The sequence below is a fragment of the Brachionichthys hirsutus genome, chromosome 23 (assembly GCF_040956055.1).
Source record: "Brachionichthys hirsutus isolate HB-005 chromosome 23, CSIRO-AGI_Bhir_v1, whole genome shotgun sequence".
Taxonomy (NCBI): Eukaryota; Metazoa; Chordata; class Actinopteri; order Lophiiformes; family Brachionichthyidae; genus Brachionichthys; species Brachionichthys hirsutus.
The window spans coordinates 3,072,737-3,097,313 of NC_090919.1; the positions used below are offsets into that span (position 1 = coordinate 3,072,737).

At 49.4% G+C, this 24,577-nt stretch overlaps 1 protein-coding gene across 1 annotated transcript in view; it reads left to right on the forward strand.

Moving 5' to 3' along the window:
* arhgef40 (Rho guanine nucleotide exchange factor (GEF) 40) overlaps positions 1-15,935 on the forward strand; it is an 18,158-nt gene extending 2,223 nt beyond the window's left edge. Inside the window, exons 2-26 of the mRNA XM_068755958.1 lie at positions 1,222-1,311; positions 2,039-2,146; positions 3,497-3,782; positions 3,915-5,031; positions 5,126-5,340; positions 5,425-5,613; positions 5,700-5,814; positions 5,887-5,980; positions 6,094-6,183; positions 6,581-6,697; positions 6,871-6,969; positions 7,055-7,206; positions 8,176-8,314; positions 8,534-8,653; positions 8,773-8,964; positions 9,055-9,552; positions 9,656-10,056; positions 10,192-10,441; positions 10,689-10,778; positions 11,549-11,755; positions 12,738-12,917; positions 13,001-13,181; positions 14,133-14,243; positions 14,980-15,089; positions 15,909-15,935. Coding sequence (XP_068612059.1) covers positions 1,222-1,311; positions 2,039-2,146; positions 3,497-3,782; positions 3,915-5,031; positions 5,126-5,340; positions 5,425-5,613; positions 5,700-5,814; positions 5,887-5,980; positions 6,094-6,183; positions 6,581-6,697; positions 6,871-6,969; positions 7,055-7,206; positions 8,176-8,314; positions 8,534-8,653; positions 8,773-8,964; positions 9,055-9,552; positions 9,656-10,056; positions 10,192-10,441; positions 10,689-10,778; positions 11,549-11,755; positions 12,738-12,917; positions 13,001-13,181; positions 14,133-14,243; positions 14,980-15,089; positions 15,909-15,935 — 5,178 coding nt within the window. The remainder of the gene's footprint in view (positions 1-1,221; positions 1,312-2,038; positions 2,147-3,496; positions 3,783-3,914; positions 5,032-5,125; positions 5,341-5,424; positions 5,614-5,699; positions 5,815-5,886; positions 5,981-6,093; positions 6,184-6,580; positions 6,698-6,870; positions 6,970-7,054; positions 7,207-8,175; positions 8,315-8,533; positions 8,654-8,772; positions 8,965-9,054; positions 9,553-9,655; positions 10,057-10,191; positions 10,442-10,688; positions 10,779-11,548; positions 11,756-12,737; positions 12,918-13,000; positions 13,182-14,132; positions 14,244-14,979; positions 15,090-15,908) is intronic.
* The last annotated feature ends 8,642 nt before the right edge of the window (positions 15,936-24,577 follow it).

Here is a 24,577-nt window from a genome sequence, read left to right on the forward strand (position 1 = left end):
GAATCGTCTCTACTTCTGGAAAACTGAGCCGTAACATTTATGGTACTTTTTGCTCCCAATCCAAAATCCCGTTCTACAATGGAAAAGCTTCCTCCAGTTGAAGTTCGCTCTGCAGCCGGGAGAATGGATCGGAAACCGAAGCGATCCTTTCTCTGATTGGTGACCCCGAGCGACCTCGCCGGAGCGGCTTTTCCAACCGGACTTGATTTCCTCTTTGTCCTGCTTTGTTTTTTTTTACTTTCTTCCCCGTAGATGCGTTCTCACGGTGACTCACGTATTTCGTTTCTAGTCTGAAACTCTGATCAGCCCCCCCCCCCCCCCCCCCCCCCCGCCAAAAAAACATTATCAAGGCAAATTAAAAGAAACTTCTTGTTTTTAATACTCATTCCGTCCTCTTGTGGCTAAACCCGAAAACCCTCTTCTGTACACAAAAAACTCCCTAAAATAATTTTTAAATACTGGTGAAGCCACGTTTTCTTCCATAAACCCACCACTAGCTCATTCCCTCCTCTCTCTCGAGCTGCTCTTTTCTTTTTCTTTTTCCATCCACCCTGTCCTCCCATCCTGGACTTTTCTCCCTCTCTGTCCCCTCGTTTCAGCTGCAGTTCTTCGGCACAATATGCCGTCTGTCCAAGAGAATCCCGGCGTAATTGCTGTCAGATGACATTCGGAGAGTCGGATGGAGGTGAAAACGAGGAAAAGTTGGGTTTAAAAAAAAAAAAGAAGAGGCGATGAGAAAATGTGAGAGAGCAGGAAGAGGGGTGAAAGGAGGGAAATAAGCAGATGGCGACATTTTTAGGGAAAGTGTAAAGGGAGGGAAAGACAAAGGGGGAGTTGGGGAAAGAGAGAAAAAAAAGTTGAGGGTTGCCATGCCGATGGGCCAATGTAGAAAAATAAACAGTGTGTGTGTGTTGCATGCACTGCTCCATCACCCTCCACCTCACAGGCCGGCCCTGTTATGAAGTGTGTGTGTGTGTGTGTGTGTGTCAGAGACTTTTGTTCTGAGTGTTCTAGCGTTTACTGGGCCTTGGAGGAAATGTTAATCACTCCTCCCCAGACCGTGAAACAGGAAGTCAAAAGTAGAATGTGTGTGTGTGTGTGTGTGTGTGTGTGTGTGTGTACACAAGAAGCGAGACAACGCAGCTGTTGGACACAAACACAGACATTGGACTCGATTGAGTGTCCCGTTATGGATTAACCCTTTCTCTCCTCTCCTCTCAGGGCTCGGAGGCAATGGAGGACTGCGTCCAGGGGGCGCTCGCGTCGCTGTACCCTCCCTTTGAGAGCACAGCGCCGCCCCTCCTCTCCCAGGTATGTCTCGCAAGCACACAGGCCCTCGCTGAAATCTTTGCAACCATCAACGGGGGAAGCACAAAATGAGGCAGATTTAATTAAATAATAAGGTGATTCTCAAGTATTCTTAAGGGGGGGGGGGGTGTTTTTACACAGATAACGTGGATTTCCCCCAGATATAAACTGCTGCTGGACGCCAACACAAACAAAATGCAGCCAGCCAAGCCCTCTTCCTCCACGCCGGGGCCTGACGCGACTTGCTTTACTGAAAACTGCTTTTAGCTCGTAATATTTAAGACGGAGCGGGGCAGCTGGGGCAAAGCTGTTCAGTTTCTCACAAGGGCATTGTGGGTAGGCTCAAATGTCTCCCGATCCAACTTGTGCCAAAGCCACAGCGGTTCTCTTAGCGTCGTTTTCCTACATGTCAGTGGACTGAGAGGCCTTTTAGCGAAAGGCTTTCGTGTTCATGGGAATTCTCGTTGCCATGGAAAAAGCTTCTTAGGAGAATAATGTTGGATCAAAACGAAGCAGCCGTGGTGATTTTCTTCTTTTTAAATTTCTGATTACACGTCGTCTGGGTCGAGGAAATTCTTCCACTCATGAGCCAGTTGAGTCTTTTACGAAATCCATTGGCTACGCTAAAAAAAAGTGCACGGCGATCTATAGCTGTGAGTTCACGAGAAGCTGACGGAAAGCCTTTTAACAGTTTAGTGTTCGTACTGCTGCCTTTGCCCTCTTTGTCCAGGTCTTCTCGGTTCTGGAGTCGACCTACCAACACGACAGTTTCCGGTACCTTCTGGACTACTTTGTTCCTGCCAAGCACCTCCTGCACAAACTTCAACAGCATGCCTGTGTGAGTTCTGCGTTCCCGGCGCTAAATAATCAGGAAACTGAGTCAGCTGTTAAATACAAAATAGTGCCTCGAGTCCGTCGTGACAAATCCAAGTCATGTTTACTACTCTAAAGTTCAACCGTCGCATTGTTTTGGCTTTACTTGCTCCTTTAAAGAAAGTTGGAGTAAACTGGCGAGAAGGATTCTCTGTTTCCACGTGTTTTGAGGGAAGTCCTAGTCAGAGAGACTCGTCCAAGTCAAGCATAAGGTCTTGTCCTATAGAAAGTATCAATCATTGAGCTCAGGACTCTTTATTGCATCTGAATTCCTCCCAAATGCTGTTTTGGGGCAAGTCCAAGTCGTGAATAAAGTCTCAGGATCGAGTCATAATGATGGAAACCCCCAGATTAAAGGAAACACGGCGTCCTTTGATGCTGCGTCTCGAATCAAATCCGTGTCGATATCAAGTCCTTACTGTGACCTTGACTCCAAGTGTCGGGTCGGCTCAGTGCGGCATCGCGATACCTGATTCATAGAGACGGACGCTCAGGTAAAGCCACGTCGCCGCCGTGCACGGAGGGTCGACGCCGCTCTGAAACTCGAGATGACTCTTGTCAAACGCAGGAGCTTGCAGCGTGGGCTTAAACTTTGTTGATCAAGCTTTGCTTTTTCCTTGTCGCTCGGCAGAGCTGCCCGGGATGGGAGGATGACTGTGAGTCATGACAATAATTCCTTCCATATGTGAGCATGTTACTGCTGAGAGAGAGAGAGAGAGAGAGAGAGTGCGGCGGAGAGACCGAGCACAGGAGGAGGGAGTGTGAACCCGACTCAAAACGGGCAAAAACGGGATTGATTACGATGGAATCGGCATCTGGTGTTGTTTTGATCGGTATATTAATGATCAGCCTTCCAGATGACTTGATGCCCCCCCCCCCCCCCTCTGCTTTCGGGGACACACTGATTAAACAGTGGCTGGCTGTCATCGCCGTCGTGTTTCTGATTGACTCGCCTGTCTGGTGCAGCCGTCCGGACCTTTCTCGCCGTGTCGTGTACCAGCTAAGCAGTTTTTTTTTTTTTCCAACGCTTTAGATCCCATTGTGTGAGTCGCGTGTCCGACATTTGTTCGTGTGAACTGGTGAATACTGTTTACTGCTGTGGTGTCGCTTCTGGAAATGCGACTCACTAAGCCAGACACAATGACTCGGGGGGGGGGGGGGGGTCAGCTGGCTGATGCGCTCTGTGAGATCCAGCATCAGAGAGGATGGCGTTTTGCAAAATGGCTTGTGACGGGCACGGATAGAAGACTTTTTCAAAAATCTTTTCTTTGCCTCCCTTTCTTCTTCTTCTCCTCCTCCTCCTCCTCCTCCTCAGTCTCAGTACCTGGGCTGCTTGTTCCTGCACTCCGGCTGGCCCCTGTGTCTCGGAGAACAAGTGGTCGTCCAGCTGTCCACCTTGGACTGGAGGCTCCTGCGCAGCAATGACTTCTACCTGCAGGTGGTGCCGTTCTCGACGCGCTGCCCCCGGCTGGCCCTAAAGTGTCTGGCCCCCGGGGGCCGCACTGTTCAGGAGATCTTGGTACCCGAGTCGCAGCACCCGCTTGTGTTCACGACTGAGTGGCTGCACAGCGTCAACAAAGAGCGAGGATGCAAGAGGGAAGGTAACGCCAACTTTAGTCCCCTTCTTTCTCACCATGGGGGAGGGGCTTTGGACTCTATCAGACACCCCCCCCCCCTTGCAGTGATAGGTGGTTTACGCTCAAGTTTTTTTTTCTTTTCGCTCATCTTCCCAGTTGGAGGAGGACTCGACACCTGCCTGGTCAGTACATGCGACGGCGTGGTCCGACTTCCCTGGAAAGAGGTCGTGTATCCAAAATTCATCCACGATCCGTCTGAGGAGCGGGGCCTAATGTCCGGCCGCGGGGACCCCGGATCCAACTGCGTGCCCAGTGAGGCGGGGGGCAGCCTCGGGTGCTGGGGTGGCTCGTCCTCTGGAGAATTGGACTCCTGGTCTTGGGATGAGGATGAGGATGACGGTTTGGATGCTGCGGCGCCGGCGCTTCCCCGCCGGCGCCGCAGCGAGGACGGGCTGGGGCGTGCGGCGAGGCACCCTCAGGTAGACGGGCAGTACGTGGAGCTGTTGGAGCCCAGAGTGGGTCCGGATGGGGGGGTTGACACGCGGCAGAGGTACCTGGAAATGCATGGCATTAGCAAGACCAAGACTTTGCCTCTGTGTAGGAGAAGCAAAGTCATCAAACTCCGGAGAGGAAAAGCCTGGGGATACGGCAAACTGGAGAGTTCAGGAAGCTTTCGAGCAGTCGTCGGCGCCAAAGGTGACATTTTGCCACCTGCGGCACCGAGCAAGCCTGCGAGGGGACGGCGTTTTTACTCGTCCTCTGTCCACGACTCCGATGAAGGCGAGAAAACGAGCAGAGACTCCGATGGATCCGAAAGCCGCCGGCTCAATTTTCACGGCGCGTCCAAAGAGAGAAAGCCGGGCGTCGGCAAGGAGAGAGATAGCAATGGCTTCACGCAGCCGTGCCGAGACGACCACAGAGGCAAAGACTCGGGGAGTGGCGACAGCTCGGCTGCGAATGGAATCCACGGCTTCACGAGCCACGAAGCTGAGCATGTCGTCGAGGGCCACTCGGATCACGGGTCTCACTCGGACTCTGTCTTTGAGGATGCAGCTAAACCGCTGAGCGGCGGCGAGGCCCCCGCGGCGACATCCGACCCACCGGAAGGACAATCCGATGGACTTCTGGAAAGAGGACACGCTGCTGATAGCGGACGTAAAAAGACAAATGTATCCGATCCGAAAGTGACAGAAGACACAAATAAAGGAAAGACGGAGGACAGAGTGTGTCCCCGGGGAAAGGAGGTTAAACCAGCCGGATGCAGAGCTCCGAGGTGCAGATGTGAACCTCTCGCATCCAAATAGGATTCCCAAAGCGGTGACTTACTATTAAACATCTGTTGCGCTTCCTGCGCTTTTGCCTTTTAGGAGGAAAAGGAAGGGGAAGGGAGCCAAAGGCAGGGCGAGGTCTGGCGGTCGCGCGAACCAGAAGGGGCCGAAGCAGCAGGCTAAAGCTTCCCAACCCGGTTCCGCCGGTGGCACCGCGTCGACGAAGCCGCCGGTCACGGAGCCCGACCAGTCGGGGCAAGCGGAACCGCCTTTAAATACGGAGGGGACGGATGACACGAGGGGAAGCAATCCAGGTCTGACTCTCAATCCATGAGCATCATCCAGCCAGTCCTGAAATACCACATAGAATAAGTTTAAAAAAAAATATCTCCCAACAGAGGCAGACGCTGAACCTTTGTCTGTAAGCGACAGCCAGTCGGGCCCCTCCTCATTTAACTGCTCTAAGGAGGAGGCGGAGTTAGCGGAGACGGGCCCCGACAAAGTAAACGGCGTCGCTTCGAGAGAGCCCCCCCTGCTGAAGGAACTGGACGTGGAACTGCTCCAGTCAGGGAAGCTAAAGTTAACAGGTAGGATTCTTGCAGGGCCCGCTGCGCTTTCAGAGGCCTTCGCAGTAACACACACACACTTTAAAGTGTCGCCCCAACCCCTGCAGGCACGGTGGACAGACTGGGGCGCGCTCTGGTTGTCACGGCGACCGATGCCTCAGAGGAGGGTTTCTGTGAGGGGGAGATGGCCCGGGTCCTGGCCTGCTACCACAGAATCACACGGTACCGTCGTCTCCCACGTTCAAGTTCTCTTTTCATGTCCCTCTTTGAACCCCACCTTCGCCTCCTCATCAGGCCGGCAGCCAAAGAAAAGGGTCTCACTGTGTTAATAGACAGCAGACGCGCTCCACCCTCCGCTCGCTGCCTCTCTGCCCTTAAATTGTTCCAGGTGAGACTGAAGATGTAGCTGTAGAGCCAAAACGTAGCTAAACGCTCGCTTTGTGTACGCTCATCGCCTGCAGCTGGAGCGCATGTGTGCGTCTCGTCTCTGCGTGTTTCCAGGTGTCGCTTCCTGGCGGTCTGGGATCTGTGCTGGTTCTGGTGGAGGAGCAGCAGCAGGAGGCCCCGTCGCTCAATCTGGAGGGAGCAGAGGTGATTTCATTGTTCATTTCCTCTTGGCGCAGATTCTCTCGTTGTTGTTTCAAATGTTAAAGCGGCTAAAAATTATATATATAACTTGCTTCTGTGAGAAATGCTAAATATCTAAGAAGGAAGTTTCGTGTCATTGGAAATCGTTTTATCTCCGTTTGCTGGGATTTGATGAATGTTGAAAGCTTTTATCCGGAAGCTCACGTCGAAAGAAACGGCATGAATCTAAATAAATCTCGTTTGCATACTTTTTTGGGGAAATAAACTCTGGATGTATTTATTGTTGAAGAAGCTCAGGGCTTTGCATGAATCAGAAGTCGTATTTCTCTGGAGGAGATCCTGCTTCTCGTGCGGTTGCAGTTCAGCTTCCTCAAGGTTCCTTCCTGTCTTCATCCGTCAGGTCCACGTCGTCCGAGGAACGTCGGTCCTCCAGCAGTACGTGGACAAGCAGCAGCTGCCCCAAGAGATGGACGGAGACTTCGCCCACTGCCACTCGGACTGGCTGCTCTTCAGGCTGGTGAGAATTATTATCGGATCATAATATAGATTTAAAAAAAAAAAAAAAAAAAAAGCAGGAAATGATCTATTAAGACAGCTGAGACATTTTATTAAGGAGAGGAGAGGAGAGGAGAGGAGAAGAGAGGAGGAGTTTCATGCAGTTTCTCTGCTCCCCCCCCCCCCCCCCCCCAGAGCCTGGAGAGTCTAACAGAGCGTTGTGAGAGCGCCCTCTCCCTCTTGGGAGAAGCACTGCAGTCTATGGATTCGGAGCCCCTACCTGACGACATAAAGGTACGGACCTCTGAAGCCCCCGTTTGGCTGCTTCACGTTTCCCGTTCCCGGACACACGGATGAGCCCCTGCCTGCTTTCCTTCAGACTGTCCCCCTGAGCATCGACCAGCACAGACGGCTCATGGCGAGCGTCCTTGCCGACCATCGGGTAACTGAACTGCAGCAAAGAGGTGGGGCCTGGCTTGCCGGATTGACCAACAGCGCCTCTAGGCTGGCGCAGAAGTCTCCAGACTGCAGGTAGCGGAAGCTAGATATTACTGGTGCATTTGAGATTGTCTTTATTGTCTATAAGCCCAAAACAAAGAATGTAATGATCCACCAATCAGTGGAAGGGAAGCATTTGTGCCAATGATGCAATGGCGACTTCACCTGTAGCTCACCTGTGAGCGACCTGGCAAACATTCCCAGACTTTATTTTATTTAGTTTCAATATGTCTCCACACTTCCTGTTGGGATTTAGTCCAAAGCTCACAGCTTCTCTAATCTCATTTTAACGCATAAGCAAACCTAACGGGGGGGGGGGGTGGAAATTCCCACAGTCTTTGAATGTGTCTCTAAAAAGAAAGAAGTATGAACTAAAATGGACTTTTAATAGCGACGGCTTCAGACGTCTGCACTCTGTATCTGCGTGAACTGCGATGATGGGATGGCTTTTTCATGCTATCATGGGGGGGGGGGGGCTATTGAAGTGGGGCTATTTTAAATAAAAAGACATCATGACAGGCAAAACAATTCTATTTGTGCGAACGCTCAGATAAACAGACGGCGCCGTGCACAATCTGTCTTTGTCCCGAGGGGCCAGAAGGAGGATCTGCATATCCTTTTATGCCACTGATTGATTGAGGGACTTCTTTTTAACAGGTTAAAAATACTCCTCGACATGAAAACCGAGTTGTTTGTTTTCAGCCGAGCTGAAGGAGGAGAAAACGGAGCGCGAACCTTCCGATCAAACGGAGGATCGAGTGATGCAGCGGGTTTGTTTTGTGCAAAACTGGGTTTTAAAGATGATCTGACGGCTGCTCTTCTTCTCATCCCGTAATGAGTTTCGGCTCAGTCGCTACAAGAATGAGGTCAAATGCAAACTCGGGCCTTTTTTTTTTTTTTTTCTGTTTTGTTTAGTTCTCAATGTTGTCTACATAAAAAAAAAAAACAACAACTTTGGGTTCCTGTACGTCAGTCATTTTTCACGTCATTCCGTCCCATCAGGGCTGCTCTTGCTTCAACCTCCAAACGCTACGACGGCGTGGATGACGCCCTCCATCGGCTCGTCCGAGTCTCCAACCAAAGAGGACGCGACCTGGAGGCGCTGGGACGATTGGCGGGGCTGGTGGGCAAACTGGAAAAGGTGAGCGAGCGAATGTGATCCACTTTTTAGTTTGAGTTTTGAGCTTCTTTTCCCAAAAATACGGATAATAAAGGACCCAAAGGCACGAAGAGAAGAGTTGACCCGCCCTATTTCTGTTTTCTGTACGTTACGTTCTCCACTCCTCTGCTGTGGTTGACTTCCCGTCATTCATATCTTGTGTCCCCTCACGTCTCTTTGCCCTCTGTGCCCCCCCCCCAGTGTGATAAGGAGATTGAGCAAATCCAGTCTCAACTGGGAGACTACAAGGACCCGCCTCTGTCCCTCAGCAGACTCTCGCTCAAACAGCAGAAATTCAAGACGTTCAAGCAAACCGCCAACGTGAGTCCTCGCATTTCCCGGCTTGTCTCTCGGCTTGTCTCTCGGCTTGTCCCTCGGCTTGTCCCTCGGCTTGTCGCTCTCTTGTCCAAGCAAAGCACCTCAAACGAGATCTCTTCCAGGAGCTCCACGGCGAGACTGTGTCGGTGCTCGGCGACTTGGAGGGTTGGCGCGAGCTGGATTGGGCGGGCCTGAGTGACGTCCAGATCCGACTCCCCCCGGTCAGAGAGAAGCTGAGAGACATGTCCCACTGTCTGTCTGACTGCTGGACCACCCTGGACAACACGCAGAGGCTGCTCTCCACGCTGACCGAGGTAACGCCGAACAGGAAGCACGAGCGACGCCTTTCGGTCGCACTTTAATGTCTTCAAAAGGAAAAAGCAGACGGGTGGTTTTCCTTCCAGGCCGCCCAGTGGTGCGACGCGGTCTCCTCCTCTTCCCCTTCTTCCACCTGCCCTCTCTCCGCCCTCCCGCCCATCCCGCCGTCCCGCTTTCAGGACGCTCGCTCCTTAGCCATGGAGCTCGGCGGCGGGGCCCTCCTGGATCTGTGGACCCAGACGGTAGAGCGCTACCAGCGGACTGTAGCGCAGGTCAAACCTCGGTTCCTCCAGTCCGACAGGTCCCAGAATCAGGGCCAAGGGAGGCCCAAGACCCCCTCTGCCAGCAGCCTGTGGGACCTGATGGGTCCCGAGGGAGAGAGCGAGTGGGGGCTACTGGGAACCGGAGGAAGCGAAGGGGGGATGCAGTCCTGGGGATCCCTGGCGTCGCTGTTCAGACCGCAGACGTGCTCGACCCTGAAGATAGGAGAGGAGAAGGGGAATAAGAAGGAGGGGGCGGGGACTGGAGGGGGATTAGGTGGAGGGAAGTTCCTGCAGAACCTCCTGAATCCTGCAAAGAAGAGTGTGAGTTTCGTTGTGGGTCTGGTTTACAGACGTGCATGAACGCCACGTTGTTTTTGTTGTGAACGCTACCCCGCTGTCTAAGCTAATGTTTCTCACCCGACAGCCCACGGACACGCCGCTCCCTCCCAAGCCTCCCAGGAAGCGTCACCCGAGCTTTGACCTCCAGGCTCTCCTGGCCCCCCGCAGAGGAACGGCCGCCACCAAAACGACAGAGGCGGCGCCGGCGGCGGTGGGCGTGCCAAGTCGGAACTCGCCCATGTCCTGGCTGGGAAGGCGGGCATTAGCTGACCCTGTTATCGCCACTGGCATGGCTACAGCCATCCCTGGATGGGGTGGTCGTGGTGGTGGGGGTGGTGGTGGTGGCGGAGGAGGTGTGTTAATTCGAGGGGTGGAGGTCAGCAGCAAGGAGGTGGTGGACCACACTGGGTCGCCACGGCAACATGTGCTGTTAGGGAGGACCGAAAGGGAGACGGGGCCAGATAGGGCTGGTTCATCGGCACAGAGGTTTGTTTTGTGTCCTGCTCCTCCTCCTTTTGCTCCATCAGTATGACATCATACTTAGGCCCGCCCACTCGTCTCCCATGTTTGTTTCCCTTTTGCTCATGATCTCATTTTTTCTTTCTTTCCTCCGTCCTGTAGCAAGCTGTACCTGCTCTGGTGTCGGATGCTTAGTTCAGAAAGGCAATACGTCACTGTCCTGAAGGGCGTGGAGGAGACGTACCTCCACCTGCTGGAGCTCTCTGACACTCCGGCCCCCATCAAGGGGAAGGCGGACGCCCTCTTCCCCAACTGGGTCGGCCTCGGCACCTTTCACTCGCAGAACCTCCTCCCCGCCATGGAGGGCGCTCTCGTGCAGAGCTTGTTGCAACAGGACTGCTTCAGCAAATACGTAGGTGGCAGGTATATAGGTTTAAAAAAATATTTTACTCAAGCCTCACACAGTATATCCAGTAAATATATTTTTGCAATTTTCAAACGTGTGGTGGCGGAAAATAATCTTTTGGCGACAGTGTATAATTTTATTGATATTAATAGAATTGTGTGACTGACTGATCAGGTTCAAGAAAACAAAACAGTGTTTAATCAATAAAGCCGATCAGCTTCACACACACATTCCATTTCCTTTTGGCACACAGAGAGAACAGTTCCTCCAGTATTCCCACTACATCAGGAATAAACCAGAGCTGGATTCCCCGCTGGTCACGCAGGCTGCCGACTTCTTTAAGGTACGAATCGGCACCTGGCTGCTTTGTAATTACAGAATCTGTTGAACGCTTTCAGTCTGAGGCTCATTTCATATAAAATGCATTTTGTTTTTCATCCTGTTTCCATTCACACACAGAAACAATAAATTCTCATTTAGCTGTTTTCTTACGAGAAAGTCTGTTAAAATGCAATTTCAGAATCTCGTAATGAGTCATTTTGAAGCACGTGGCAATTAAAGAGTTTTTTATTCAATTGTGGCCGCAATTAAAAACAAAATGAGCTGTATACAGTAAAGTTAATTACATGTTAAATGTACACCAGAAAATCCAATTAAAGGCAGATTGGAGAGAAAGTCATTTAACAATTAAGTCAGACCTCTGCATCGACGGCATCGGGAGATTGCAGGGTTTTTTCTTTTTTTAACCAGGAGAGATTTGAGGGTTCGAGTTGTTCAGAGCGTTTCCCAGGAGTCGCCAGCAGGGGGCGGTGTTAGTTCAAGTCCCGTCCCTGCAGCCTTCAGTTTAATTCTGCTGCTCAGCCTCAATGGATGGAGCAGATCGTTCTGCGGATGACAATGGTGTGACTGTCGTGGTGATGAAGACAGAAGCAGCATCGTGTTTACTTCTTCTTCTTTTCCTCTGTGTGCAATGCATTGTGGTTAATAAACAATGCTGTTGTATAAAGTATGAAAACAGCTGTAGATGTTTTCCAAATCTCCAGTATCGTTTTTGAACTCATGAGCACTTTTCCTTTTTCCGACCACTCCGACTCCGACTCCGACTCCCCCCAGTCCAAGCTTCCCCTGGCCTCCCCCCTGTCCCCTCTGTCCTTCCCTCACTGTCTTCAGGCTCCCACTCAGAGACTGGAGCAGTACTGCGAGGCCCTGGAGGAGCTGGGCGGGATAAACCCCGCCTCCGACTCTGCCCTCTCCATCCTGAAACACGCCCAGCGGCACGGCGAGGACCTCAGGGCCAGTGACCTCATCGTCGGATGTCCGGTGAGAACGCCTGTCCCAGTTTGTGATCCTGAATCTGTGGGTCCAGCTTGCTGTTCCTAGAGGGACAGAAACTCATCTTGATGAGGTCGGGCAGATACCTTTAATAGTATATATTACAAGTGTGTGTATATATATATACATATGTATTCAAAGTATATGTATCTGCTTTAGGATGCATAGTTTTACTGTACTTTTCTGAATTGTTCCTGCTGCTGAAGGTTTTCTCACTGCAGGAAGAGCAAATTTATAATTTCTCTTGCACAGATAAATACTAAAAGCGTGACATGTATGCTTCTCGGTTAAATATTTGACTTAAAAATATGAAATGTTCTGAACACAGATTCAGAGATGGTGGGGAGCCACGCTAATGTTTTCTTTGACGGGCCAATAGGGAGGCGCTTTCCTGCCGCTCGCAGCTTTGACCTTGAGAAAAACGTCGACAACGACGCAGCCACTTGCCCTAGATTGTGCTTCTGTGACACAGCAGTATCATTTAGAGCTGGTGACAAATGTTCAAACTCCCACACACACACACACACACACACACACAGAGAAGTGTCCTCTCCACCCCCTGTGGAGAGGGAGAGACGTTACAGCAGAACAAACACTCCCATTGAGCTGCTTCAAATCATGCTGAAAAGCCTCTCAGAGTGAAACAGCTCTAAGTGCAGGTGTGTGTGTATGTGTGTGTGTGTGTGTGTGTGTGTGTCTGTGGGCGGGTGTGGGTGTTCATAACGCTTGTGAAGCATCACTTCTCCTGCGACCCGCACACTTCTAGAGGTTTAAAAATAAAAACCTGTGCGTGACAAGAAGTTGGCGAATGTATCGCCTCGGTGCATTTGGGAAATCTTTGTTTTTGCTGATTTAAAAAAAAAAAAAGTCATTTAAAGCTAAAGACAGATTATAAAGGTGATGTGTTTTTAGTCGGGACGTATCCTGAGCCTGGACTCAAGATAGGCGTGTTGTTGATGTGTGATTTCAGATTCCCGTGGCGGAGCGTGGCGAGCTGGTGCGGCAGGGCGAGCTGACGGTGTGCGGCGGCGCTCGGAGGAAGCGGGCTGGCGTCAGGAACGTTTTCCTCTACCAGCACGTCGTCGTCTTCACCAAACAGAGGAGCCCCGGCCCGGGACGCACCTCCTACAGCCACAAACACAGCATCAAGGTACGGAGCCACCATCGTGCCCCCCCCCCCCCCCCTCTCTCTCCCATCCATTCCTCAACTTTGTGACCCTCTTCCCGCTGCAGACGGGTGAGATGGGGCTCACTCAGAGCGTGGGCGAGGAAGGGGTGAAGTTTGAAGTCTGGGTCAGGCAAGCCGCTCGAACCAGAGACTGCGTCACGCTGCAAGCGAAGGACAAGGAAGACAAAGCGACCTGGACTCGTGACATTGCACATCTGCTGTGGACTCACGCCATCAACAACACAGGTACAGTCTGAACTTTGACCCCAGAGACCGTGACTCGGGTCTTTCTTTTAGGTCTCACGTTGCTTCTGTGACGCAGAAAGATACTTTTAGGTACTTTTATGGTTCAGGTGTTGGAAGGGAAAGTCCACAAATGTCGTGAAGGAAGCTGCATGAAGTCCAATAGAAGGTCTCAAGTGAACTTCCTGAATTATCAGGTTGCATTTTGGGTAATGTAGGCACCAGATTTCAAAAAGAAGGGAACATACGAAATGGAGAAAGTCTATTTCTGCTCCATTTAAGAGTCTGACACTGTACAATAGTAAAATTTGCAGACAAATAATCATATACTGTATATATTTTTTTTTGCCAAAAACATTTTACTCAAATTGTATACCGGTAAATATTTTTGCCATTCTTAGAACCATTTTGTGAAGCAAGAAAAGTCTTGAAGTGCTCCCGTCCCATTTTCACATCCGCCAAGGGTTTAATGTTTTCACCAGCTTCTGATCGTTGTCTTGTTTTAAGATAAACTTTTAGGAAGATAACTCGAAAACCACTTGATGCATTTTCATCAAACTTGTGGCAAAGTTGGGAATATTACATGGAATAATTCATAAAAAATTGAAGTGGAACTAGATTCTGGATTTTTGGATTTAAAAAAAAAAAAGTACAATTTTACCATTTGTTTCATTCCATTTTGAGGTTAAATCTAGATCAAGAAAAAATTATTCACCATTTTTCTATTTTTCTTTATTTATTTCTTTAGGAATGTTTTAAAAATGTAACGTAGCATTGCAAGACAGGGCAATAACACATAAATCATGTTGTATAAAACCGTGTTGATAATAACGGAGTGTAAGTCCAGTAGTATTTAGGATCTATCCACATCCTGAACCAACAGTGTGGAGGTATAGGACATGAGTCAGGCAGGATAATCAGATTTTTATGCTTTCTCTTCTCGGATCCTTCCAGAACTCTGCCTGAAGGAGTCCCTCTGCATGGGAATTTCCAGTAAACTGCTGCTGGATGCGACAGGAACTCAAGCCTCAGAGATGGACTCCATCTACAGTCTTAACGATAGAGGTGGGCTCAAAAGGAAACACGTCTGTAACACAATCCCGGCATGTGTGGGGGATGCAGCTTCGGAATTCCATGGGAATAAAAAAAACATTTGCATAGAATGCATCAAACACAGTCCAGTCCTAAATATTTAAAGGTTTCTGCCAGCAGCAGTTTATCTCAGTTGATCAGTGAAGCCACCAATCCTACGCTAGAGATCTTTCACGATCTATTAGGCGTTATATTATTATTATTGCAAGTGGCTTTTTTCATTTGGGGATTTGTGATGAGCTGATGAGGCTAACATGTTAGCAAATGGCTAACAGGCGCAGGATTAAGGCAAATGAACGGGGTTGAAGCATAAAATAAATGTAAAAAAAATTTTTTTAAAGCACAATCTGAAATGTAATTCCTCAAAATCCAGCATCCGACTTGACCTGGAGGGATTTTCCCATTCATGTAATGCACACACTGCTCACCAGGTGTCTCGTTGAACGCAGCAGCTCAGGGTTTCAATGCTTGAATTGTCCTCCGGGGGGGCTAATCCATTGAACAGGATAAGAAAAATGCCTCCTCTCAATGAATTCTCGCTTCCACTCCTCCCACATTGCCCCCCCCCCCCCCCCCCCCCCCCTCACTTCACGGATATAATACCATGACAATATAAAGTGTGCACCTGATGATAATGCAAATGGGGGGAAAACAATCCTCCCTGGTTTGAACCTATAACAAACTTCACACGGCGTCTCTGTCTCCCCAGTCCACAGTAGCTGCTCGGACTCCTCGTCTGTCGGCAGTCAGAAGGAGGGTGGATCCCCGGCATCTGGGAGGGACCCCAGGAGAAGCTCCGGATCAACAGGTCACTCCCAGGTGGGGGGGTCACTCGCGATCATTCCCGTACCGATCCCAAAAGTGGAGGACAACTTTTATATTTGCACAGCAGCACATGACCGTGGATAAATATAGATTCTGGAATGTGAGGAATGTGAGGTGATTAGAGTTCAGCCCTGTCAGAGTGTTTTTGTTTGGACTGGAATGACAAGAGGGTGGAAGTTTGTCCTGGAATTTCACTTTCAAAAAGCTTATTTGATGAGTTCATCATCAGGATGGTCAGATTATTGTGTGACTATAAAATATGTAACGCATTAATAATTGATGTCAGGCCTCTCAATCCGTCATTCCCCAAGCGCTGCAGGATCAGGAGAGTTATAGGATTAATTCCCTATGTAAGGGGGGGGGGGGAGTGAGGGAACCCTGAATTCTGTTGAAGGGACACACATTTGACCCCAAACATGATCATAAAAGTGTCCAACGCAGTGTGTGTGCATCTTCTCTGGAAGGCAACTGCAATACCTGCCATCGCTATAGTCTAAATGAGTTTACTCTGCACGTGCACGCGTACGCACACGCGCACACAGGCGTTCTCTCAATCTCTTTATCTAGCAAACAGAATTCGACAGATTGGCAAACAGGCTGCTGTTGGGAACAGACTGACAGACAGACGGACACACGCAGGCCAAACAGATAGGGCAAACACACAAACAGCGCTGCGCACATATTCAACAACAGAGGGGGGATTGACGCTTTGCCCGCGTACGCACACACACACACACACACTTTGGCATGCCCCCCCCCCCCGCAGTAGCGCAGAATGAAAACGTGACTGTTTCTGTTTGGGTCTATTTTCAGACTCAGTCTCCCTCTACTGCCGTGTAGCATCATCTCAATAACTGTAAGTTCATCCCTCGCTTCTCTCTCATCCCTCGTTCTCCACGCAGCCTAATGAACACACTCCTTTTTTATTGTCTCTCCTTCTCGTCCTGCACAATCAGAAACTGGACCCTGGACTTTTTGAAGCTCTAAACATCTCTGGTCCACTTCTACGCAACTGGACGAATCGACAGAAGTGTGACCCCCTCCCCCTGCCCCAACCTTCTTCCCTTTCCACCCCCCCCGGCCCTGATGCGTACCTCTGGAGACAAGCCGCCTCCAAAAAAGGATCAAAACTTCCCTCTTCAATCCGTGACAAGCACCAGCGGGGCTCCCTGCGCGCCGCCATTTTGGATCTGCCACTCTCAGTTTCTGGCAGAGTCATTGACACCAAAGGCACTTCAGCTACACAGTGCAGGCATTGTCTGCCCCCCCCCCCCCCCCCCAGGCTCCCTGCTAGGCCACACCATTCGGGCTGAACCACTGACTGCCTATCTGGCCGACTGCACGCATTCATGCCCCCCCCCCCCCCAAAATCAGATATTAGACAGGAAGTGATGGACGGATCATAAATCCGCTGTCGGATTGCCGATTTGGAATGCGCAGGGTGTTTCTGTCATTTTCACAGCGCTGAATGGCGTGATGCGTGCTGCCTTTTCCCCTACTCCCTGTAAAAATGAGATAGCATCTATGTAAATGAGGCACGTGCGTGCGCGCACACACACACACACTCAGGACATTTAACAGTACGGCGGCTAAATCAATGTCAGGCAAGGTTCCATTTGGCACAGGCAGCCAGCTTTGCCTTTACGATGAAGAGGAGCGGCTCGCAGTATCCTAATCGACTGCTGCGTATTCTGCCATTGTGTTTTATAAGCTAACGGAGACGCAACAACAGTGAGAAAGGATTTAGGAGTGACATAATATTTACTTATAGCTTCTCAATGCCTTCGAAATGCTCCCTTGGCGCACTTATAAGTACGGACAACGACTTTAACGTCGTGCCTCTCACAAGACGCCATATTCGGTATGCAAAGGTATCAAATGGGTGCGTGTGCAATGTTGACTGGTGTGCTTAAAAGCTCTAATTTAGTCAGAGCTCTCCTCATTGGACTGCTTTCTCCAGGTTTCGCGTTCGCAGCAAGAAGACGCTAGCTACTAGTGGTTATCATTTAAGAGCTAATTGACTCAAATCCGACCTCTAGGTTGTGGCTCGGAGGGCAAGGACGCCGTAGAGCGGGACGTTCAGCTTCTGTTCCTGGACTTTAAGTCTAAATGTTGTTGTCTTAGCGACGTCTCCAGAGCCTGTTGTCTGTAATGTTTCAGACGGTACAGTTATGGATTGTTTTAATTTTTTTTCTCCCAAACGCGTTCCTTTGCCATTTGTGGTAATGTGGAATTTTTCCTTCTTCTTGCCAGGAGATGGATGAGAATAATAATAAACATCTCATAAATATGAAAGTTACTTCCAGCAGCTTCACTTGGAATAAACTAGGCGGCACTCAGAAAGCACAAACCTGCATTTTGTCTTTACCCCAATAGCCCTGCGATCATTTAACCCCTGAAAACCTGCCCCTGCACCAGCATCATTATTGGTTTGCATGTCCCTTCATGCAGATCCACTCTGGCGTTTGATTCGTCCTTCCTGCCATTTGTCCAAACCCGCCAGCGAGTTTCAGGAAGTAGTTTTTTTTTGAGTAATCCTGCAGGCAGATGGACAAATTTAATGCCTGTGAAAAAGCATCACCTCCTTGGCTGGAGTCATAATTGGAAATGAAAGTATGGAGCTACCCAGAGTCACGAATTAACACGTTCTATCTGTTTAAATGATCTAAAAATCAAAGAGATGGCATTGACTAATTTTTGCTATGCTAAGCTAGCTGTTACCCCGTTGTTTTTTTACTTGGATAGGCTAACTGACGTTAGCTTCAAAGTCACGAATCCTCTCAGAAGTTTCCTACCGGTGCTAAATATGTGCAGAAATAACGCTCTATATTTCTAGAACCCCCCCCCCCCCCCCCGCCATATGATGCCACGTCTGTATTCAAATTAAACAATTGCGAATGTCTATCGAGCCTTTTTCTGAATCGATATGTAATTTGTTTGCTCGCGGATGCCTCGTGCTCCTCATATAGCCTCCGGCCTCTTGGTACGTTGCTACGTAATGAGCGCCATCGTTCATTCGTGCTGCAGTATAGATTGTCATATGCAGCACGCCTCACTTTGTCCAACGCAGCGCCATTGTGTCGAAACTTTTCCTCTCGCTCTGCCTCTTGTTTACATTTTCTGGAAGGAATGTGGAACGTCTGAAATGCATGTTATGTTGATTTGATATTGTACTTTGCGTGTGTGTGTTTTTCTGCTGTTTTGTTTGTGCCAGATTAAAACTGGGTGCAAGTTTCAAATGTCCAACCTTGCCGGTCCGACCTTTTCGTATTATCTAGCCTCAAACTTGTCGTAATGAGTGGGGTCTTTTCTGTGGGAGCCAGCTGTGCTGTTGCCTCCAGCAGGTCTCACAAAAAAAGCTGAATGATTAGATAACTACAGTGCAGCGCCATATCAAATAGTTCAGGGATCAAATTCTCCAAAGGAGGAGGCCACTTGTGAAAGCATGAGTGTGTGCGTCCATCTGTGCATGTGCAGGACTTGGAGGAGAGAGGAGGGAGGAATGAGAGATAAAGGCTGGGTGAGGGAGGGGAGGGGGGGGGGGGGGACAGGGAAGGGAGCGACAGAGGAGAAGGACAGGAGACAGTAGGTGGGAATGATGGGAAATGAGTGAGGGCAAAGGGCAGACAGACAGAGAGGCACAGTCAAGGGGAGAGCAGGAGCACGAGGGGAAGAGGAGGAGGAGGGGGGGGTGGGATAGAGAGAGGGGACTTATAGAAAGAGGGAGACACAAAGTAGAGTTGGAACTTTTTTTCCCCCCCCCCTCCCTAATGGAGAGAACTAAGAGAGGGCTGAGAGAGCTGCAGAGAGGATGAAGGAGAGAGAGAGCAGGGTAAAAGGGGGGATGTTGACAAAGCAGCGAGACTGTGGCGAACAAAGAGAACGTGAAGAGATGAGTCGGGGGAAACATCAAAGGGATTTTTCAGGCCCGGTTACCGGGACAACAGACATTTGCATGCGATTAGCTTTTTACATCATATTAAGAAGGGTTAGGGTGAGGGAGGAGGCGGGGGAGGCAGGGAGCTATAGATCATACACACGCATACACACACACACACACACACACACACACACACACACTATGAGATAGTGAGAGCAAAAAAGAAAGAGAGACGTTGGTCATCTCACGCGGATAAACTGACTTATAGGCAGCCAGCCAAGCGTTCCTTTTGTAAATGAGAGTGCATGTTGAGGGGAGATACAGTAATATGCCGGCACAGACATTTTGGCAAAGGGAGGTCAAAGCTGGGGGGGGGGGGGTTCTTTTTTTAATTTCAATTTATTTCTGCTTTGACTACGAGTTTGACCCCTGCCGATTAAAAGCACCGAGATCCAACTTACCGCTAAAGTCACCTCAAACGGGCGTGAACTCGAATCACGGCGTCAGTCTGGAATCAGTTCATTCTGAAAAGAGTATATATATATATATTTATATGCATACACATACATCTGTATCTTTAATTTCGTCATTGGCCCCAGAAGATACTTTTTAAATATCCAAAAATTCATAAATGCAGATACAATGCAAAAGAAAACAAAACTAAAAATCCACCGAACATTGGATGAAATGTTAGATATTTTTTAAATAAGCGACGCTCCTTAACGTCCCGACACGCACGCTGGTGTAAATGTAAACACACTCGTAATGTCTAGACGGGCGTAGCAGGAATAGAAACACAAGTATCCGATGCGGATCCATAATTTCCTCTTTTTGTTTGCAGGGTACACATCACTCCATAACCCCCCCCCCACCTCCACCGCATCATAAAAGTCATTAAGCATGTTTCTATGGACACACACGCCCTCCGGCATTCACACATGTAATATTATCTCCTCCTTCCTTCCCTCAATCCTGTCTCTCCATCAATCCACGACCCCCCTCCCTCTTTCCTCTCCATCAACATCTCTTTCTCCCTCCTTTCTGTCCATCCATCTTTCCCCCTCTCCCCCTCTTAATCTCCACTCTCCCTTCTTATATTTCTCCCCCCTCCCTCCCTGTGTCTGATGCTTCAGTGCCCTCTGTATTGTTGGCTGCATTGTGCCAGTAGGCGTCGCCTCGACAACATTGTGATGGGTGTGTGTGTGTGTGTGGTGGTGGGGGGGGGGGGGGGGGGGTGTGCATTACAGTATCAATACCCTGACACTGCGACAAAAGGACAGCAGCCGTAGCCACATATCACTCCACCTCTGCACTCCTCCTCCTCCTCCTCTCCTTCCCTCCCTCCCTGTGACCCCCTAAACCCACCTCTTCCTCTACCCCCCCCCCCCCCCCCCCCCGTAATCAATTCCTCCCTCCCTCCTTTCCAATTGATTTCCCACCATATCTGGCTGAATATGTACATATTGATTCCCTCCTCCTCAGCCCCAATCCCTCACTCTTTTCCTTCTTCTCCTTCACTTTTGACTCAAACATCTATCAGATTTCACCCTCCTCCAGCTACACCCATCCACCCATATATCCCCTCCATCTCTCTATCTCTCTCTCTCTCTCACACACACACACACTCCTCATCTTTCATTTCATCTCCCCAATTCTTGTTCTATCTCTGTGCCATCTCTTCTGCCCCCCCCTTCGCTCCTTTCTCCGTCACCCCCTCATCTCCCTCCCTCACGGCTGTTTTTTTTGTTTTTTTGTGTGTTTTCTGAGTGTGTGTGTGTGTGTGTGTGTGCGCGCGCTCGCCCCTGTCTCACTCACTCTCTGAATATTAATTGGTGCATTTCTGCTGCGGCGGAGAAAACAATCAAAGCGTCAGGGGCGGGTGATGATGCCAATGTGGCAGCCGCACACACGTACACACGTATGTGGCATGAGCGAACACACAAATGGCATGCAACGGTAAACACACAGACACCCAAGGCCACACACAATATGCACAATTGCAGCAGAGAGACTCATACATATATGCACTTGATTCATATGTATGCTGCTAGTAGCAACATTTCTCAAACACACACACACACACACACGCATTCATAAGCACATTGATTTACTTTGTGCACACTGAGCACCAGCACACACACACACACACGCACAACAGAACCCGGTCACTCTCAGATACACACAATAGCAGGCTTACAATGGCTGATCCAGGAGATATGTTCTGCGTCAGCAAAGACATTTCGACTTCCTGCAGGCAGCATTTAGCTTCACGCGGTGCTCGTGGGCAGCGTCACGCCTAGATGTGAAACCTTCAGCTGAGGAACATTCAGGTTTACGGGGAAGTTTCTTTTCTTTCTATATGTTCCCAGGAAGAAGAAAGAAAAGACACAAAGACGTGCTGTAGGTTACATCCAAACACCCCAAAAATATATCAATCAAAGCATTTACCAGCGAGAAGAGAAAACGTAAGGGCCGAAGAGTGTGTAAACATGACTTAAACATACGATCCCGACGGCTTTAGTCGTTCGATATATTCCGCATCTCACTCTGGAACTCTTTGATAAAGGCTGAGAGGTGGCAGGATGGGTGCGTGGGCTCCGCCACTCCACACGCAATCTGGCCCACGTCTCTGGATTCGAGGCTTTTGCGATGTTGTCCTTTGCCCTCGTGCGAAGTGTGTTTACTCGCGTCAGCCGGCGGCGACGAAACTGCGAAAAATTTAAATGAAAAATACGTGATAAAAAAACCACAGTTTGTTGGAATAACTTGTTCCACGGGTTTAAAAACAGGACTCGACAGCTCGTTCAGGTTTAGGTTATTAATGTGTGTGTGTTGTGAGATGGTTCGGAGGCCAGAACCGGAAAGGTTTAACATTGTGTGTGTTTCATATCGGTATCAAGGTTTCATGACTAAGACAAACGCAATGTTTTTTGAAAAAAGGAGAAACACATTTTTTTTTTTTTTTTTTTTTTACGAAGGTCAAATTTGTTGAAAGTTTGTTGCAGACAGCATTTACAAAGAAATGTTGCAACATTCTCCAACAGATGAACAAAATAAACAATGTGTAGATGGTGAAATCAGGTTCAAATGTTGTGTTGCTTAAACATGGAATTGAAACTGACTGTATCAACCCTGAAGCAAAATTTTCTGCTGTTTCACGGACAAAAAAGGGTGAAAAAAGGTCAAATTTCTCATCATTTCGCATTTCAATTTTGACGTTTCCTCTGCGTTTCAAGCCAATCATGGAGGCAGGCGACGTGTGCGTAAATCCTTTCTGCCTAAATTGGCAGGTGTGATGCGAATCACGGTGAACCGGAATTTGCATGTTCTCACCTGGGGGGGGCTCTGGCCTCCACAAACATACACATTGGGTGACTTGGTGGCTCTCCACTTCTGTAGGTGCAGGTGTGTGAGCAGAAAAGCTCGCCGATGCTGGCTGGATGAAACCAGACTGCGGATGCTGTGAGGACGGAGACCTCCAGATGTCCCCGGTGATCGTATCGCACACTCTACACCTGTGTCTCCAGCTGCAAAGCTCGATTTCTCACGCTGTCTTTACAAGTCGACGCCGAACCTCCTGCCGAGAGAAGGCGCCGGAAAGCTGCCTTTTCTTAGTGAGGTTTAAAGCAGGATCGGTCCGTGTGTGTTGGACACCAGCTGAGAACATGAGCCGCGGACACGCAGCTCTGTGGATTCTTTCAGCCGCTTTTACCCTTTTACACTTTGGAAATGATCAAAATGGAACTGCGAGGGGGGGGTCTCCTGGTGGTCTTCGGGCCTTACAACACCACCCTGACATCCCAAAATGTGCACTTTGTGCCTTCCCATTCTCCATGTGCTTCCGGGGTGGCTCACCACCAGGCTCCCCCCCCCCCCCCCATCACTTTTAACACACTTCAACTGGTGTGAAAGTTTTTTTTTTTAGGTTTCTTTTAAATCCTTTTCTTCTCCCTCCCCAACCAGAGAAACGTCTCTGCGACCCATCATCCACCCTCAGATGCCATATTTAGGCGATGACAGCATTTGTAAAATGGTGCCCGGGCGTGCGCTGAGATTATAATTAACATTGCCAACCTACATCACTCTCTCTCCCTCCCTCTTCTCCTCCGCTGCTCCCTATTCAACCACTCCTGTACAATAAATGGGGGGGGGGTAAAAAAAAAGAAAGAAAATGCCAGAAGAAAGGAGAGAAAGGGGGGAAAGAAAGGAGATGGAGGAGGAATGGGAGGAGGAGGAGAGAGAGACGGTGACCGAACGGAGGGAGGGAGGGAGGGGGGAACGGCGTATGCTTGTATACAACCCTGATTTCCATTTTTTTTCCCAACTCGTAATGTATTTAATTCAAGTGAAACGTAATCATGACGTGTCGTGTCATTAATCTCCTCGCCGCCTCTCCCGTAAGTACACTGAGCCTTTACTTCCACGCGTATTCGTGAATCTTTTTATTTATCTACCACTCTGTTTACATTCATGCACTTTTATGCGTGGCGGCGTGAAAGCGCCGGTGATGAAACATTTCCACACACACACTAAAAAAAAAGGAAAATGTAGCGCGGCTGTCTCTGCCCTTTCTCTTCTCTCACCAGAGACGTGGAATAGTCCACGGAGTTGTTGCCTTTCCACTCCGTATTTGTATTTTTTTTTACATCCAGTTTGGACGTGCATGTGTGTGTGGTGTGTGTGTGTGCGCGCGCGGCGTGTCACTTGCATGCGAGCATGTATGTTAACCGCGCGCGCGCGCGCTCTCGAAGCCACTTTACGCGTGTGTCATGTATGTAAGCGGGGTCGTATGTGCGCGCGTGGCCGTCACGCATGTAAAAGCGTGTGGCTCCGTGACGCGACACAAACACGGAGACGTTCGGCGTAACGTTCGGAACCGAGTCGAAACGGAACGCGACTTTTTTTTTTCATGTTTTAATGGTTTTAAGCGCACGAAAAGTATCGAGGAGCGCGTAAAGACCTTCTTTTTTTTTTTTTTTTTTGCGTAACTTCAACCAAGTCGCGTTTCCCCACGCGTGGGACTCCAGTTTACAAGCGACCTCTTTTTCTTTCCTTCCTCCCTCAGATTTGGTTCCGAAAGCGGCGTCAAAGTAGATCTTTATTTGGGGGGGGGGCGGAAGTTCTCGCGATTCCGCCGCGGACACGTTTTGTCCGGGCGTAAAAGTGGCTACAAGTTGATTTACAATGCGCATTTTCGTGCGTAGATGCCATTAGCTGCGACTGATTCTTTTGTCGGACACACGCACACGCACACACACACACGTTCGGCTTTTGTGTCGCGCATTGTTTTCCGAGATTAACGCCACCACTTCATCTGGCTTGCGCGCATCCGTGGGCTGTAATAAACGCAATGCCCCCCCCATATATTTTACTACGAGGTTTACTACAAACTGCTTTAGTTGTCCTAACATTCCCTCCGGTGTCTGCGAGCCCAGAAAGTGTTGCTCCAAATCTTTAAACAGAAGTTTTTTTTATTAGCGCTGGTTTGAAAATATGCGTTTGTGTTTTTCCCCTTCTTTTTTTTTTTGGACACGATGTCTCTTCCTTTTTTGGGGGGGGGGGGGCTTGACTGATGTCGGATTGGCAGATAATTCAAGATGGA